The sequence below is a fragment of the Sebastes fasciatus genome, chromosome 2 (genome assembly GCF_043250625.1).
Source record: "Sebastes fasciatus isolate fSebFas1 chromosome 2, fSebFas1.pri, whole genome shotgun sequence".
Classification (NCBI taxonomy): Eukaryota; Metazoa; Chordata; class Actinopteri; order Perciformes; family Sebastidae; genus Sebastes; species Sebastes fasciatus.
In genome coordinates this window covers 9540235-9559676 of record NC_133796.1, presented here as the reverse complement: position 1 = coordinate 9559676, position 19442 = coordinate 9540235, and the positions used below count along the sequence as shown (strand labels likewise).

Genomic DNA, 19442 nt, shown 5'->3' with positions numbered 1-19442 from the left:
CCCCCTGCAGCCTTCGTCTCGCAAGCCACAGCAGCCGATCCACCATCCACCTCACCGGACAGTACATGCAGCGCCAAACTCCATTTCAGGATCAACTTCCACGCTAACTGTAACAGGATCACCTTCTTCTATGATGATCATTTGACATACCCACAATCAATCTGTACACCGATGCTGCACCTCCCACTGGTTTTGGGGGTTTCTACGATAGAAGATGGTTCACAGAAGAATGCCCCCCAGAGCTCGCAAATGGATGCCAAGTCGTTTACTCAGCATTCTTCTAAATCTACTCCATAGTAGCCATAGTAGTGGTCCAGCAAGTCCATTTTCACTTACTCCAACAACCTTGCAGTCGTTGACATAATCAACAAAGAAGACTCCAGTGCCCCATCCATCATGCCGTTCCATCACTCACTAATACATTCACCGTGCAGGTCATGTTCGCTGTCATCGCTGACTCTCTTTCTCGTTTCTCATTCCAGGATTTCAGAAGCTTGGCCCCTCTCGCAGACACCAAACCAACACAGGTTCCCCCTTATTCGACACCAATGTTCATCCTGTGCCCCCCCCTCCGCCGCCCACCTTATACCGCCGGTTGTCGCCTCCCAGAGCTCCATCATCGACAACCTATCACCCTCTACCCTCTTAACTGGACAGCAAATAAATTTGTCAAATCGTACCTTGTTGATGGCGGGGTCCTTGCTAGTGAATCGTTTGCTGCTACGGTGTATTAATGTCTGGATATCTTATCTGTATCCGGATCTGAATACTTCTTCCGCCACATTTACAATGAATGTGATATTAGTACAAACTTCAGAGAAAGCCACTGGATCCTGCCAATACAGGAAGCACTTGTACTGTTGATATTCCAAATTCAAATAAAATTACCGGGCCCAGAAACAATGCCACCATGGTAAGGACACCAACAACGGCAGACAGTATCAGCCTGGTTCTTTGAAAGCGAAAGATCACTCGAACCACAGAGGCCTTCTCCAGGCCAACCTTTGCCACTTCTTCCTTCCAGAGTCTGTAGAGCCTGAGCACAACGCACACAATCAGCCTTGTTATTAAAGTAAAACAGTAACACTTTGTTCGTTCCTTTCCCAGATATGAATTTCAGCAACTAGGCTTGTCATGTGTCATGTCTATAAATATACTGTACTGTAATAACATCAAATGACCGCAGAGAAATGTGGGGGCCCCCATTAATCAGTAAGAACAGTGTCAGACCTTTCTCCGCTGGTGTCGGCTACATCCAAAGGAGACAGGTTGAGAGAGCTCATGTCCAGCTTATTCCTGAACAGGGCCCACATCATGGGGGTCAACCAGGAAAAGGTTGCAAAGGACAGGAAACCTGCATTGTCTACAGGGTTGGACCTAGACATGGAAACATCACCCAATATGCAATGTGAGAGCAGTACAAAATATGTATGTAAACATGTTATCTTAAAATTATTTATCAAATTATATATAAATGCATCAAAACAGACACATTATGTCATCAATGGCACTGACTGGGATGAGGACCAGTGGAAGGGTTTGAGGGTCTGAAGGCTCTGGCTGTATTTTCCAAATAGCGTAGGGCACGCTTTTTTTCTTTTGTCAGAATCATTATGTTCTAGACTGGAGACCACGGATCCAGTTCTCCATCGGAAAGCTTCCTCCGTCTTAAGAGTCATAAATACAAAGACACAGAGTGAAATAATCATATAGAAAGGCAGAGTTGGACAGAGTGAGAGGCAGAGAGAGACTTTTGTCAATATTCCAGCTAAACTGTCTCAAAAAGTGGATCAAACAAATCCGTAACAAAAACACAGGATGCAGGAGAAACAATAGGAGAGGAAAAGATCTCAGGCAGTGAAAGCAACATGTGAAGAGGGCAGGAGTGTTCTGGTGGAAGCTGCTGTTTGTTCTATACTTACAAAAGAGACTCCTCGAGTATCGTTCCTCTCCAAAGAATAGGCTTCCTTCATGTTGTCCTGTGCGGAGGGAAGAAAGCATGGAAAGGTCACACTTTTACTTGCCAACAAGAGATTTTAATTAGAAACATTGCTTGAAGCCTAATTTATCAGATACTTTTAACAGCATCAACATGGAGGCTGTAATCATTTCTCATTCATCATTTCTCATTTTATACATATTCAATGAGCATTATTGGAGGGAGCCTGAGATCTGAGATTTACAACAACTGTTTCTCTGTAATTGTTGTGCATATGACAATAACTACCAGTCTTTCATGCCTCATAAATAACATGTAATAAAAATACATGTGTGAATGAATTACAGGAATCCCCCTCCCATCTGCCTCTCCCCTCCATTCACACTGTGTTAAAGTTCCTACAGCCAAATTACATGCACATTCATGAAGATGAGTCCATGTGACCCTTGTTACTGCACAGTAAAATACACAATACAAATACAAAAAGAGCTGAAAAAGAGATACTTTACAACCTTACATGTAAAATGTATGGAGTATTTCTGATCAGGTGCAACACCTATGTGTTAAAATGTATGCTGAGGATACGTTTAGATATATGGTAGACCAAAAACAACGAACTGTTAAACTAACACGGAACCACTGGCAGTATAACCAACAGGGAACTGCAGGGTGACACAGTTATTTTTGTCCTAATTCCTGGGACAAAAATCGATCACCTTTGAAGCACAAAGGGTCATGTAAACACAGCGGTGAGAAGCAACAATGTAGGACCTTATATTTAAATTTGAGACTACATCTGTTTTAGGGCTGTCACAATATCAGATTTTCACCACACGATTATTGTGGGCAAATTTAAATGTATTTATTTAATATTAAATGTATTTATTTATGTATATATTCATTATTAAATGTATTTATTTATGTATTTATTTGTGCATTATTTTTCCTTTGTAATTTTCTCCCAATTTATTGATGTATTCTTTTATTTATACCTTTCTTTATGCATTTCTGTTTCATTATGCAAATGAGGGGGCAGTCATGGGGTCAACTTTTTGCCTATTGGTTGATCAACATCAGAGTGCTAGCTAGCAAACTAGCTAATGCTGTTTGCTTATCAACTCCAGTCTTCATCCCTGTTTCCCTACAGCGGGTCGTCGGCCTGCTACTTCTCCGGTACAGGTGTGCAGATCAACCAACTGAAGCTGAACTGTTTCGCCGACCCATCTCTGGTCTCCTCCCCGAGGTTGAGCTAGTTCAGGGTGGGAAACTGGAGGTTCCCACCCTGAACAAGCTCAACCTCGAGACCGGCGGGGGTCCGCGAAACAGTTCATTCTTGAGTCGGTAGATGTGCACACCTGTAGCCTACTGGTCGGAGGATGCAAGTCTAAAGATCTGAGAAAGCTGCGGGGGGAGCATCAACTAATTGGCAAAAAGTTGACCCTTGACACACGTTTAATGACAGCCCCCTCATTTGTATAATGAAGCAGAAATGTATTTAAAAATGTTTTTAAAAGAAATGTATAATGCATTTTAATGAATACAAAATAAATGCAAAAATAAATAAATACATTGTTATTAAATACATAAATAAACAAATAAATAAATACATACAATGTATAATAAATTTTTTTTAAATTAATACAAAGGTAAATAAAGAAGCAAATTAAAACAGAAATATAAATTTATGTCACACAGTATCAATTAATAAATGCCTACATTTATTTAAAATATTATTTTTGGTACATTTAATGGCATATTATTTTAATTATCAAGTAATTTATTAATGACTTTATTTATTTTTGATTTTGGGAGGTTCTGTCCGCCATACAATGTTTGTACAAAACAAACCCTTCATACAAAACAACATCTATTTGTAAAGAGGACTTTCTACAACCTAATAGCATTGATAAAACTGAACTAAAATACAAAGACTACAACAAACAATTCAACTAAAACTGATCAAAACTAGTTTAAACTGAAAAGTAGAAAAATGAAACAATACCTCTGTGTGGAGGACGAGGAGGACTCACTGCAGCTTGCTGATACTGACTCTAAAGCTAAGTTACTTTTATAGACGGCAAAGGTTGGCCTGTTTAGGGGTAAATATCACTCATCACTCCTTGGATAACAAGGTCGATAAACTGCCAAAACAAGCTAATGCCAATCAGATAAGGGTTTTTTTAAAACCCAATTTAGATCGCTTCTAATCATCAACCACAGAAGTCCTGTGAATGAGTGGCTCAACACAGGACTTTCACACAGAAAGTCCCTATGTCCCTATGTCCCTATGAAACCAAAAGTCAACCTTGACTTATTTTAATTTACTTAAAGGGGCAGTGTGTAGGATTTGGTGGCATCTTGCGGTGTGGTTGCAATTTTATACCCCTCCACTCACTCCTCCCTTTCCAAGACTACGGTAACGCAAGACATTGAGTACAAATCCGTTCACCTCGCTCAGAGGCCATCCTTACCATAATAAACAATAAGGAGCAACGGAAGACGGTTTTGCACTCTGGGGCTCACGTTACTGCAGTTTCACAAGTGTGTCGGAGAACTACGGTGACCTTCTGGTAACGTAAAAAACCTTTGTCCGTTCTGGGGACTACGTTAAAAGGACCCGCTCCCTATGTAAATATAAACGGCTCATTCTAAGCTAACGAAAACACAACGATTCTTAGTTTCAGGTTAGGGATGCTCATTTTGAAAAAAATTCTTAACCGATAACCGACCCTAATTAACCAATTATTAACCGTTAACCGACAAGATTTGTGCCTCGTACCAGCTGCAGGAGCACAACAGATATTCGTTGACGGGAGTCCCTAGTTCACCCGTTCGGGAGCATTAACTTAGCAGCTACGATGCTGCGTGTAGTGTCGCGAGCCACTTTCCAAGTAAAAGTCTCTACCGCACATTTAGTTTAGTTTAGCAGGTTGTCAGCTGTGTGTCTGCCCAGCATAACTTTAGCGAGTGGCCAACAGTGTGTGTATTTGTGCTACGTTAACAGCTCTAGCATTGCCGGAGGCTTCGTGCTCGCCGCTGCACACGTAGTCTGCGTAACTTTAGCGAGTTTCCAACAGACCGCGTGTGTGTGTTGGCAGTGAGTGTGAGGTTGTTGGTGTCGTTATAGCTGTGAAAGTAGGTGTAGCAGTGTGTGTACAGTTTATTTGTCAGTGAATAAACGCTACAAAATTACAACTCCGCTCCGCTCAAGCGAGCCAGAGACCGGAGCCAACTTCCTGTATCCTGCAACTCCGTATTCACCTCTTAAGGTGGGCTGTTAAGGTGGACCAGCTTTTCTCCTTAAAGAGACGAGTTTTAACCGTTTTAACCGATAGCGTTAACCGGTTAAAATGCTTAATGTCGGTTAACGGTTTAACGATTAATTATTGACATCCCTATTATATTCCATTTCTGCTAATACATCCCCCAAAATTCCACACACTGTACCTTTAAATAACATAACAAATATACAAAAGCCAAACCATGATGTTTTCAAGTAGTGTTGTTGCATTTTTGTTTTGTTTCAATATACAACGTTAACCACATGTTTAAAACTGCGGGCGTAAGCCGGGAGAAATACATTTCCCAACACTACTTCTAGGTAACAGAGGGAAACTGCACTCATGTGTTACAGTAATAAACAGCTGTGCAGGTGGGTGGTTGATCAGGTGGGTATGGCATGACTGAGTTTGGAAAGGGTGGTTGAGGTTTAAAGATGAATTTACAAAGAGCGAGCTTGTCCTTTTAGAGTTTTAGAGTTCAATCAAACATTTGCAAATGGACCTCTGAGCTGGTCAGCCACGACAGGAAATTCAGAAACCAATACTTGCAGGCTACAGGCAGGCGTGTTACTTCAAACGGCCTTATGTCTCACCCTTAGCAGGTGTCTATGAATAAACACACGGTATTTTGTCTGCATATTCGGAGCTTTGTGGTATGTTTACTGTTAATGCTTACTGTAAACCCAGAATAAAAGAATAAAAGAAACTCAGTTTTGATAACATCTTGCTGCACGCCTTACCCTTTCACACAGACTCAAAGACTTGCAGCTGCATTGGCAGGTTTACCAAGTTGTGGGATATATTTATTTTTCCCCCAGGGACAGTGCATTAAACAACATTAATTAGTGTTTCAGTTTCTACCTCAATGTAAATGTTCCAGAGTTAGTTACAGAGCTCATTTTCATCTGTAGTCCCTGAGCAGGTTATTACAAATTAGAAATATTATCAATACACAATACAATTCTTCAGCAAGCAGTACAGTACAACACAGAACAGCACAATACAACACAATACGATACAATAGACTGCAATAAAATACATAAATACATTACAAAAGTAATAGATATGTAAAAACAATGATTGTATGAATTGAGGTTGTCTGATTACTCATGATTGCAGGTTTGGCTTGCTTTAAGCCATCTCTTAAGTTTATGTTTAAAGGTTTGGTAATTAATTAGTGCTCTCTCTTAATTCAATAGGAAGGCTGTTCCAGTAGTGGATGGCTCTGACTGAGATGACAGTTTGCCCAAACTTGCTACTTCTGTATTATACAACATAGTCACCTCAGGTAGTCACCCTAGTTGCTCTGCCGCTATCATTCTTCCACTGGGTTTACAGTCAGCGTTGACAGTAAACATACCACAAAGCTCTAAATGTACAGCCAAAATACTGGCTGTTTATTAAAAGAAATATAGAGTGATATTGTGGTTTTAGCTGACGTGTGTCGCCTCACTTTGTTTAGCGATGCTCGTTCATGTCTATGTAGAGGAGCACAAGCACAAGCCCGATGCTGACTTTCATTGACTTAACGGTCACAGATGTCGCTGTTAACAAGCATTTCTGATTTAGTTTACTTTAACCCTAATCATATTTTATATTTATCCTTTAGCTGATATTATACAATAAGCTTTGGCCTAGTATTGTCTTGTTTTACAACAAGCTATGATAAGGATGCCATCACGCCCATATATGGACTGTCTGGAATCCCGACTGAGGCTGATGCTAGACAGCACGATTTTCCTTTAGTGCACGCGCATATCGCATGCTCGCGCACAACAGGGTTATCTTTATCGAGCGGCAGTTTATAAAACATAATAAATCATTTTTAATATTTTGTCAGGCACAAAGTCATAGAACAGCCCTGAAAGACACAGACAGACCAAGAGATACACTGCCCTGCTAGCTAACGTTAGAGAGAGAGATACACTGAAAGCTAGCACATGAACTTGACCTTACTGTTATTTGCTGACATTGAACTTGGAAAGGAGACAAGTTTACCGGACTGCTGTTCCCGCAATTCAATCTCAGTTCGCGAAGTCTGAACCCCGAGCTATCCCTGATCCAGCCTATTCATGGTTTACACAATATTAATATTCATGAGCTTATGGCACGTGATGTTTCTGCTGCATGTCTTCTTCTTTGTTATCTCCTTCTGGCTCCTTCCTCTCTTTGACCTTGCAAAAGAAGAACAGCACCTGCCTCCTCCCTTTCCTCACAATCACTCTATTCATAACAAATCCAACAGTCAGGTTATTGTAAGCACTTTTGTACATAATAAATCCAACAAGGACCACAAAAGTCACGTAAATAGTAATAAACAATTTAATTGATTAATAACTAATTGTACAATCAAAACAGACATTAATACATTTGTTTACAAATTGATTTATTAATTTATTAATAAATGGACTAAATGAACTGCTACAGGAATGAGTCCTAAAACCAGAAATTAGTTCTTATTTTAGCACTTCCGGTTCCCTTGTCTGGAAGCCAATGGGTTTTTAGTTAGATGCCTAAAATAAGGTCTGTGATTAACACAAGCTTAAAAGATTTTAACGTTTTGTTCTACGAAATAAAATACATCAATTACCCCACTCGTGAATTATGAAGCCTTTCTGTGTTTTAAAAAAGGCGGTTTCTCAAAAGTGACTAAATGAGACTTCTAAACTTCATCACGCCGACTCGACCGCCTTCATAGCCTCATGTATACTCGCGCTCATGCGACAGCAGGAGTTCTGTCTAGAAAGTTAACCCCCAAGTTGCGAAAATGTGCGAAAAACTCTCGCGAGACTCGCTACCCGACAGCCTATTCTAACCTTAACAATTAAAGGTCAATACCCGACCTTAACCATCTCGCAACAGTTTTGCAACTTGGGGGTTACCTTCGAGACACAACCACCCAGCAGATCGAATCTTCACACACACAGACGTTTTGCAAAGTGGAAGCAAACAAAGTCATTGAAAATCTATAAATAATCTTTTAAATATACATTCATATCCACTCCTATAAAAATCCTACGAAATAACATTGTTCATGTATTTGTTTCAGCACACAGAGGAGATAAATACATCACTATTTACACAAAAATGTTTCCCTTTTCTGCATGAATGTGAAACTCCATCTCTGCTGCTCAGTTACAGCTGATACAAGCACACCGGTCTAGATTACATTATGAGAGGACTGATTAAGATATGGTTGTATAAATGAATATTTATTATTATGTTACAGTTATTAGTGTGTAGTGGTGCCGCAGGGCCTCTGTGGTTCAGGTATTCACAGTGTTCGCAGCAGCGAGGAGTGAGGCGAACAGAGAGTCTGGTCTTTGCTTCAGCACATCTGGATGATCCAACTCTGCCACCTGTTGGACAGAACACTTACTGTAAGTCTAGGTTCAGGATCACACAAACTTTATCTTTGTGTGTTTGTGTTTGTTACCTCTCCGTTCTCCATGACCAGAATACGATCTGCGTTCATCACAGTGTTGATACGATGGGCGATGGTGAGCATGGTGCAGTCCTGGAAGGCTTCGTGAACTGTGTTCTGGATCGAGGCGTCTGTCTCTGCATCGATGGATGCTGTTGCCTCATCCAAAAGAATGATCTGGTGGACAACAGGAGGGTCAGTTAGTCTAGACGAAGAGATTAGCTGAAGAGCAGGGGATTTGGGGCGGCATAGGGTAGAGAGGGTTTGGAACAAAATGAGGTGCAACTGTACAGACTGACATATAGAAGAGAACAAGACCATTGAGAATAGTGATGATATGATAAATGAGTAAAAGAGTGGCCAAAGATACCGGTCGTGGTGGGTTAATTGATGCAAATGTCAATAATATAAATATCATGCAGTTACATAGATATGTAGCAGTAGTAATCCAGTGGCTGTTCAGCAGAAGTACAATTTTAAAGTTTGTTAATAAAAATAAATCAAACCTTGGAGTTGCGGAGTAGTGCTCTAGCCATACATATCAGTTGTCTTTCTCCTACAGAGAAGTTCTCTCCATTCTCCATCACCGGCGCCTGTAGTTCCCCCTCCAGTTTGGAGATCTGAGGAAACAAAACAATACTCATTGATTATTAAAGGGATAGTTTGACATTTTGGGAAATACACTTATTCGCTTTCTTGTATCTTTGATACACAAAGTACATAAAGCTGATAATATTTCTGTACTTTTTCTCAAGTAAGATCTTACATGCAGGACTTTTACTGGTGATGGAGTATTTCTCGAGTGTGGTATTGCTACTTTTACTTAAGTAAACAATCTTAATAGTACCTCCACCACTGCTGCAGTTAATATATAATATATACAAGTTAATAATATTTGGAAAAAAAGGGTTCAATAACACCACTACACCACTAAGACAGCTACTATCTGGTCAGATAACATTATAATTCAACATATGCATCACAAACATTACATGTCATTGTGTCTCTAAGCATTGTGTTTAAGTGATTGCAGTCAGGTATGAAGTAGTATGTATGAGTAGACCCAGAAAAAAGGCTGTCGCTGGATGAGTTGACTGATTTGGTCTGGATAAATGACCACACACTGTAATGAAACTGTTAATGTTATGCAAACATACTGAGTCCTTCATGTAGGTCTTCTCCAGCGCCGCCCAGATCTCCTCATCGTTGTAGTTATCGAAGGGGTCCAGGTTGTACCTGTAGGCAAACACATTCATTATCACAGTTGGCGAGCCAATGACTAACCCAACACAGTGAGAACAGAGGGTGCCTGTGTGTAAACATTAAGTTCTGTGGAGTTAGGGGTTAGCTTTGGTTACCTGACTGTGCCAATAAATAGCACAGGATCCTGGGGGATGATAGACAATTTGCTGCGCAGATCCTGCAGACCAATGTCCATAATGTTCACACCATCTATCAGGATGGTTCCTGCTTCTGGCTCCACCAGCCTGAACAAAGCCACGCCGAGAGAGGACTTCCCTACAGACATAGAGCAGAGAGTACCTAAGAATAGTAACCCTAATGGTTTACAGAGGTACTGTAGTGTTTCCCCTCTGCTCCCTGCAGTCATGGTTTAACAAAATAACACTCTTATCCCAGTAAATTCTTTCATTTACACATTTAAATCCAAAAATGCTGCTGCAACACAGCGCTATCAACATTTGCATTGTATAAGGTACATTATGATCAATATGGACTATAGGTTTAGTGATTTACTTTACTGCATTTATGTTTACTATATAATGACATATTCACATACATGCAATTGTGTGTGTATTCAGTACTGTTCAAGATTCAACTCTTATGATAATTAGTTATAGTTTCTTCAATCAATCGATCATTTTAATATGTCTAAATCATCTTGACATTTTCATTGTTTTGCAATTGCATTGCCCATTTACACCAAAAACCAACTGTATGAAAAACAAAGTTATGAGTAAAAACACTTAATTATAACTATAATAACCAAATGGTATATGGTAAATAGACGGTTAATTAAACTTATTTAATAGTTATTTTACTGTTAACAAACAATGAAATGATAACAATGTTTACTAATTATAAGTAATGCTATAATTTCTGTCATTTTATAATTAGTTTTGTGTAATATGAAATAAGTAGTTTATAAATTCTATATTGTATCATAGCTGATAAGAGACGATAACAATTACATTCTGATTACATTAATAAAGTAATTATTAACTGTTTATTGTCGTACACATTATAACATTTTATACACTATATTAAGTATTCATTAATGATTACCAAATGATTTGTAAACTTTTAAGAAATCATTGTAAAACATCTATAAACATGACATAGATAGCTGGACCAGAAACCAGAAAAAGTTATTAACCATTGACAAAGTATTAACTATCAATCTAAATAATGTTCATAGATATTTTGCAAAATATTTCTTAACCATTTAACAATGTATTATAATCATCAGTTGCAACTTTATAAAAGCCATCCAAATAGTGTTTATAGATGGTTTACAAACTAATTATTAACAATTAACAAAGCATTACAAATATCTGGGCAATCTCTCTATATAATGTTTATAGATGTTTTACAAACAATTTTTTAAAGGTTTACAAATAATTTCGTAATCATTAACAAGTACTAAATTTAGTATATAAAGTGTAATAATGTGTGCAACAACAAACTGTTAGAATAACATGAATTATAGCATTACTAATAATTAGTAAACATTATCATTTATAATTTAATGGTTTGTTAAGAGCAAGATAACTATTAACTAATCAATTTACCATTTATAAATTATGGTTATTATAAAGTGTTACCGTAAAAAGCTTTGGAGTCAGGGTCTTACCAGAGCCTGTCCTTCCCACAATGCCCAGCTTCTCTCCAGCTTGGATGAAGAAATCGAGTCCGTTCAGAACAATGGGTGTATTCTCTCTGTACCTCATCTTATAGCCCTTGAAGGTGATGGTTCCACTCTTTGGCCAGTCCTCTGGAAGTTGAGCCTCCTTGATGTGCCTTGGGGCCTCAGACGTACAAGTCTGTACACAATAAATGACAACTACTTTTAGGGAGGAGAAAGGAGGTGTGTCAGATGATAATTAACTGCATACCAGAAGCACAAATAGCTTTAGCAAGTGCTTTTCTTGAATAGTTTAATGTACAGTTTCAAGAAGACCAGGACATGTGGATGAAGAGTCTGACCGTGATATATTCCTGCAGCCGCTCCACCGAGTTGAATCTTGCCTCCACCTCTGTCGACTGTATCACTACGTACTGAAACATGCCTGTCAGCTGGACAACACATAAACAGAGTCTGTAAACACACATGTTGCAGTTGCTTGCAGTGTGTCTTTACAACAATAAACCAAAGGTTCATAAATTTACCTGCATGGTGTAGGACAAGGCCAAGCCTTTCAAAGCTGGACTAATGATATCATTACCGCTGAGCACTACGAACAGAGACACCAATAAGGTCATGACCGTAGCCATGAAGTCCGTCCAGAAGGAGACCCAACGTGTCCCAGAGTGAAACAGTAAATAGTGGATGGAGTTGATGTCATTCAGTTCCTTGAACCTACAACATGATAAAGGACAGTAAAACAGAGCTTACAATGCAGACCAGCAGGACACTTTGACTGAAACATCTCTTGCTCTGGAATAAGATCAAGCACAGCAGTGAATGCCTTCCGACGTGCAGCAGCCTTACGATTCGGCTCTGTATCAGTGACACGGTTGGTAGCTTGGACTGTAGCTTGGGATGTATCTCGCAGATGATTGGCATACTTCAGGTTGAATGACTTGCAACAGGACTAATGGAAATTGGCCTCGCTCGCAAACAGGTCCTCGCCTTGCACCATGCAATGTAGATGGTGTTGCCCAAGGTCTAGGGCTCGAGGCTCAATCTATTTCCATGGTGGCTCCTTCAATGCTCCGTCATTGTCCTTAAAGGGATAGTTTGGGTGATTTGAAATGGGGTTTCATGAGGTACTTATCCATACTAGGTGTATTACGTACAGTAGAGGATCGTGCCCCCAGCATCGAGAAACAGATAGGAGCACTGGCACCGGAGCAAAGCAATACGGTGCCGTGAACGTGGACAGCATTTTATCCCTGTCCCTCTCAGAATGACTGACAACTGCTCCAATCTCACTCTCTCCAGTAGGGGAGGGATGAGATGGAGCGGTGGAAAGGCGTAAAGCAGCTTTCTCGGTCATGACATGTGTGCAAACGCATCCACCCCCAGGGGCAGGTCGTGCCAGGGAGAACCATATAGCGTACAGTGGGTGTTGCATCTTCTGGCAAATACATCCACTTCCGCTCTCCTAAACCAGGACCAAATCGGCTTCACCATCTCCGGGTGAAGCCTCCACTCGGACAGAAGTTCACTTCTTCACATGAGGTTGGCCCCCCCTTTTTCTCCGGTCCTGAAATTGAGCTTTCAGTGCCAACATGTGCACTGAGGCCCACAACCACAGGTTCTCCGCTGTCCCCAACAGAGCAGCTGACCGAACTCCAGCCTGTCTGTTGATGTAAGCCACTATGGTGCTGTTGTCAGTTCTCACCAACACATTCTTCCCCCATACCAGGGGCTCGAAGTGTTGGAGGACCAGGAACACTGCCTGCAGTTCGAGTAGGTTGATGTGTCGGCCCTCCGCCGGAGGCAACACTCCACCAACCGCTCTTCCTAGGCTAGTCCCTCCCCACCCTGTTTGGGACACATTAGTGAACACTGTGACGTAGGAGGCCACTCTTCCCAGCGGTGTTCCCTTCAACAGGTGTTGTGTGGACCCCAGTAGTGAAGATCGTCCTCTACCGAGGGAGGAATGCTATCGAAGCGTTGCTGTGCTTCTTGGCATCCAAGCAAAGGCTGGCAAACCACCTCTGCAGGCGCCGCATGTGCAACAGCCCCATCGTGCTGTATCTCCCTATTCACCCATGCATGGGTAGATGAGGGACGAGAGGCTGTCAGAAAACATGCATGTAAAATACAAGTTACAGGAGGACGCTTCTGCAGTTCTTCTGACCCACCACCATTATCTCTCTTGTGTTTCTTTAGCTTTGGCGTGATTAACTACTACCACTTCTACCTAATTCTACAAAAAGAAAAGAAAATAGAGATTGCATTACTAAGAAGCAAGATACTGTACGCATTTGGATCATCACGCTCCGAATGGCCACAGACGGAATGGGCACTGCACTCGTGAATGTAAAGCAGAGAAGAATTAAAACTGAGACTGAAAGGTCAGCAAAACAAAAAGCAAAAGTATTTCATGTTGAGGAACTCTGGTATCTTACAGTTGTATGTGCCTGTCTCTTATGTTGTAGGCATGGATGGTGCTGAGGCCCTGCAGGGTAGAGGTGGTGAGAGAGATGCAGGGAGAGCGACTGATGTTCTCCATCCTCTTCATCTGACGGACACTCCTCTGGAAGATACTGCAGAAGAATCACAGCTGATATTCAGTATGTAACTATAAAGCCAGGAATCTCTGTCTGTGGGTAAATGGTAAATTTATATAGCACTTTTCTAGTCTTCCAACCACTCAAAGAACTTTACACTACATGTCAGCATTCACCCATTCACACATCCATTCATACACTGATTGCAGAGGCTACCATGCAAGGTGCCAACTTTGACCATCAGGATCTAATCTAAATACTCAATTTGGGATTAAGTGTCTTGCTCAAGGACAGCCGGACAACCGGGGATCGAACCATCATCCTTCCGACCTGCTCTACCCTCTGAGCCACAGTTGCCCCATGGGTATGTGGGTATGTGTGTTCTTCGCATATCTCGAGAACCGTTCATCCGATCGACTTTACACTCGACAGGGCTTCAGGACTCTGCAGACTCTGATGGTCACCATGTGTACCCGCCTGAGTTTCTTCATACCCTCTACCCATGTGGCATGCCTCCCCATCGCATCACTCTAAAAGTAAGAATGGTGACCAATGCTACTTTGAAACTTCGACCAGCACAATGGACAGTGCAGTGGGTCACAGTATATCATCGATCAGAACTGCCTCATCTCTTGGTGGCAATATCTGTGGTTGGTGTCAACACTGGACACACACTCATGCTTTGCCATGACCGTAAATAAATCACAGGGGCAGTCGCTACACCGTGTTGGGTTGGCAAATCAAGCAAGCTTCGCATTTTTGCCCAAGATGAAGAGACAAAGAAGAAGCGCCGCTTCCTCAGCAATGTTGTTTATGGGGAGGTGCTGATGAGATAAAGGTAAATCTAAAGGATTTCCAGTCGGCATAAACAGGACTGACACATTGACAGAATAAACTTGGACTTCAATGATCGTCCCGAAGTTCAGTTGATGCTGGTTATGATTTACAGTCGACATAAATGGGACTAAATCATTGACATAAGAAACCTGTATTCAACTAATTCTCCTGAAGTTCTGTTGCTGCTGGTTATGATTTACAGTCCGCATAAACGGGACTAAATCATTGACAGAAAAACCCTGGAATCAATTAATCCTCCTGAAGTTCTAATATGCCTATTTTTTCACATTTAGTGCTTATATTTTATTGCAAATTTGTCCAAACATTTTGTTAATCTGTGGATTTAAAATATCTTAGAAAGTCTTTTTTACATTTTACTTAATGCTACCTATAGACACCCTGTTACATGGCGCCTTTTAACATAATATGTAAATAGATATCAATGTAGTTAGATACACACTCTTGTGGTGTAATAGTAACACATCCATTCATTGGGTGGATGATTCCAGGTGCAAGTCCTGGCAAGAGTGTGATGTTTTTTTGCCAAATCACAAATATAGTGTAATCAGTTAGTATGAGAACAACAGTAATTGGCCAACTAGGTAACACGATGTTCGGTTTGTCATTTGTATTATGTAGTAGCCAGAGGGTCAAAAGTGCTTTGGTTTTATGGCCACACCTGGAGGACAGGCAACAGCATAACATTTGCGCTTTCCATCCTGGTGATTCTCCGGATATGCCTGTTAGCTCCAGGGAACATCACCACCTCAACTCGCACTATTGAGGTATGTAACATCTGGAGCTTATCCATACACATTGCATGGGGCTTTGCCTCCAATTGAGGCCATACAATGTTGGTGTGATCATTTGCACGCAAATGACTCACAGACTCTAGAACTGCTAGAGGAAAACTATGTCACGGCAGGTGTATTACTCAGGACCCAAGAAAGTGCAGTGTAAAGATAGTATGAGCAGTTCTCGAGAAGGCTGCAAGACGCAAAACCACAGACCAAGCAGTCGATCCGTTCTAAACAGGCATGTTTTGAACGGGCTCTGCACTAGTACCTGTAACAACTCTTTACTGTTCATTCACGCACCTGCTTTTAAGATGAGCGACAATGTCAATGGAAATCTAAATCTTAACTGATATCAACTCACAACATAATGAGGGTGAACAAAGCTCCAATAACAGCCACAGCTACCAGCATGAGGGGGAAGACACCCGAGATGGTGATAATGATGAAGGCGACCAGCAGACTGAAATCCAAGAAAGTGCTCATGTGGAGGGGAAGCACAATGTCCACCTCCTCTTGATCTTTGGAAAACCGGTTGAGAATGCGGCCTGTTGGCGTTGTGTCAAAGAAACTCATGGGACTGTAGAAAATCTGAGAAGGGAAAACAAAAAAATCTTCGTCATCAGCGGCTCATTGGTAGAGCTTTTACCAGGTCTGAAAGAAGTCAAACCATGAAAGAGTAACCATGGTTACATAGATATAGGCTGGGGGTCAGCAGTCGTTCAACAGTACCTTCTTGAACATGGTGTCGTGGAGTTTGCAGGAGGCATTCAAGGTGACCCAAGTGTAGGAGAAGCATTTGATGATGGAAAGTAACACCATGACAAGCAACATCCCGCCATAAATCATTTGGTAGAAGCGCAGGTCTGGGTTTTGTGAGATGTCGCCGTTGTTTGTAGTTGTGTTATTGGAAGACTGGGGGAAAAAAACAGAGAAGTAAGTGAAGACCAGGGCCAGAGGAATAATTTATCAAAAACATTTGTCAATATATTGCCACAATATTGTGCAGATATGTGGAAATAACACATATTTATCAGATTTGCTCATGTGTGATCAGTCAATACACTGGATCACAGTATTACCCAATGTATAATGACTGTGTAGAGAGAGACAAATCAGTTTTTTTTACTCATCGTAATGACTGACATTTATATCTAAAGTTTAAACAGAGATGTGATGACATTTATGTGTGGTTACTGTGGGAGTGAGCACTGGGTAAACTAAACACAATCAAAAAGACTGAGAAAAGTAAAATGTCTGATTTGGATCCATGCAAGTTTAGTGCAAAAGGGAACAATGGCAAGAGGTTCTCTTCAGGTATTCGCTATGAATAAGCCTCGCCATCTCACACTGTTAAGGTCAGATAACAGTATCGTGTGGCCTGCCAGCTGTGTTATTTGGCAGTGGACATTAGTAGCCAAAGTTCATGGGATAGAGATGGGCAAGTCTTACTTCCTATCTCCCTCTGCATGAATCATATTTATGGTGTATGCTTTTGCTCCACATAACAGCCGGAGTCCACTTAAAGGGACTATTTGTAAGATTCAAAAATGCTGCTCAACAGCGACACCTGTGGCCTTGAAATCAACGAAAGTCAGCGTCGAGCTCGCGCTTGCTCGCTCTACATAGACATGAACGAGCATCGCTCAAAACAGTGAGGCGACACACGTCAGCTAAAACCACAATATCACTCAATATTTCAGCTGCTTGGCAGTAATGTTAGCTGACCAGACGAAGGTCTCTCCATGAATCAATGCTGATCCTAGTGTTGGCTTTTCCTGCTCAGCGCAGGCTTCAGCAGCGGGGCTCCTCAATAAGTTACGTTATCGCCTCCCGACCGCAGCCGGAAGCCGAAGACACCGGCACCCGGTCGGTAACGAGACGATAACGTAACTCGTTGAGGAGCCCCGTCACTTCGCAAGACACGGAAAACCTCTGTTGGTCTGGAGGAGCTGCAGCATTTATTTCTGCACAAACGTCCACTCTACATTCACTAGATATTCTCAGAGCTAAACTAACTCTTCTGCAGTGTGTAGTGAGCGCGCGTTCACATCTAGAGGTGGAGCGAGACAGCGAGGACGCGCGCGCTGTCTGAGTGAAGGAGAGTATGCAGCGGAGACGAGGCTCCGGCCACACGCGAACGCGCATGTGTGCCGACCCGCTACATTTATACGCTTAAAAAGTTACAAACAGTCCACTTAATATTGTATATTCTCTTGATCTCACTAACCACCAAATCCACCATTATTTCTTAGTTCTTTAGTTAGCATCAACAGTTTTGATAGGGATTATTTCTTGATAGGGACGTTAATCCCCCACACAAGGATATATAAATAAAGTTGAGTTGAGCTGTTTGAGCTGGTAATTAATTAAACATAGAGTGTAGGTACCGTATAGAAAGAGTTTGTATCTGTCCTTGTTGTCGTACAACACATATTCGTGATTTTAGCCACAGACAGTTTAGTTCTGTCTGTTCTCTAAAAGCACACCACCTTCATCGCTGACAACACAGACAAAGTTATGTGAGGAAAAAGAGAGTTGTGCAGCTCTACCAACGTCTGTGCACACCTGACCAACTATGTGGAAAAAGTGTGTGACTGTTGGATTGTCAGTTTTGGGAAAAGACTGTGTGAAGAGAACTATTCAATACCCTCACTGTCAAAAAACCTGTTGGAGCATAAAATAATCATTTTTGTTTCCAGCTGTTGGAAGTCACACAATCACTGAGAACACATTCACATTTCACATAGGGCTGCATGTGTGTGTGTGTGTGTGTGTGTGTGCGTCATATGTGCATGTGTTTGTGGGAGAGATTTCGTTCTCACCCCATCCCCGTTCTGAATCCAGAAGCTGAGCCACCAGCTGCTGAAGGATGTGGATCCAATCATCAGGACGATGTTCAGGAGAGTGAGGAAGGTGACAATGTATCCTGCAGCAACACAGTTACATCAAACATCATCAACCGGGTTGTCCATTTGTGAATTGTGCATTATTGCATAGAATCATGCCAATGCATGTGTGTGTTTGTGTGTGTGTGTGCTGTATCAGACCTCCAGCTGCCTTGCAGTATTGCTGGTAGATTCTCCAGGAGACGGGATGTTCTGTGATGGACTCCTGACTGACCAGCTGATCCCCGACAACAGCTTAAGAGGAAGAAAAGGCAGAGTGAAAACCATCGTAGAAAGGGGCAAAATGTGAAAATTGTTGAAATACAGGAATAACGGTGCACATATTCTCTCCTGGAAGGCATTCATAGAGTAGTACTCGTTTGCCGTTAACACAAAGGTGACAGAAATAGTTGTGTAAAAAAAGGAAAATAGAGATCTTGAGAGAGAAGTTGAAACCTTGCCTATCTCCTGACCTCCGCACACCGGGCCAATCACTGTAGTAAGTGAATGTCAGATTATCTGTTTTGGAAAATTACAGAAATTGCTGGAGAGGTGTGGGGGAGGAGGGGGTTTCCGAAGCTGTTCAACCATCCAGCCAGCACTTCTGGCCACTTAACTTGCACACCCTTTGTCTTTTAGGTTCCCACATTGATATAGAACCATATAAGTCTGACATCCTTGCAGAGACTGGATATATTACATCTGAATAATTTAGATCACTACACTAAAACATTTTATTCCTGGTTGTCATACCTGGGTTCGCTAGCCCGCTGTCTGTGCCATCACTTAGCTCAACGTCCTTCAGCTGGGCAGCGTCTTGGGGTGACACTTCCTCGTACTCATTCTCACTTTCACCCT

General features: G+C 41.5%; 1 protein-coding gene across 3 annotated transcripts in view; it reads right to left on the bottom strand.

The window, feature by feature from the left end:
• Positions 1-19442, bottom strand: part of LOC141783470 (ATP-binding cassette sub-family C member 12-like) — a 71402-nt gene that overhangs the window by 37845 nt on the left and 14115 nt on the right. The window contains exons 1-13 of one of the 3 annotated variants that reach the window (XM_074660807.1): positions 18747-19012; positions 18522-18625; positions 16429-16611; positions 16061-16287; positions 13964-14101; positions 12053-12242; positions 11870-11959; positions 11517-11706; positions 10003-10162; positions 9802-9880; positions 9151-9264; positions 8657-8821; positions 7529-8579 (exon numbers count right to left, since the gene is read on the bottom strand). The exons of 1 other annotated variant lie outside the window; for it this stretch is intronic. In XM_074660807.1, coding sequence (XP_074516908.1) covers positions 8487-8579; positions 8657-8821; positions 9151-9264; positions 9802-9880; positions 10003-10162; positions 11517-11706; positions 11870-11959; positions 12053-12242; positions 13964-14101; positions 16061-16287; positions 16429-16611; positions 18522-18584 — 1692 coding nt within the window. In that variant the 5' untranslated portion in view covers positions 18585-18625; positions 18747-19012 and the 3' untranslated portion in view covers positions 7529-8486. Of the gene's footprint in view, positions 1-7528; positions 8580-8656; positions 8822-9150; positions 9265-9801; positions 9881-10002; positions 10163-11516; positions 11707-11869; positions 11960-12052; positions 12243-13963; positions 14102-16060; positions 16288-16428; positions 16612-18521; positions 18626-18746; positions 19013-19442 lie in introns of those variants that run through there. One more of the 3 variants, XM_074660816.1, reaches the window with a different exon arrangement.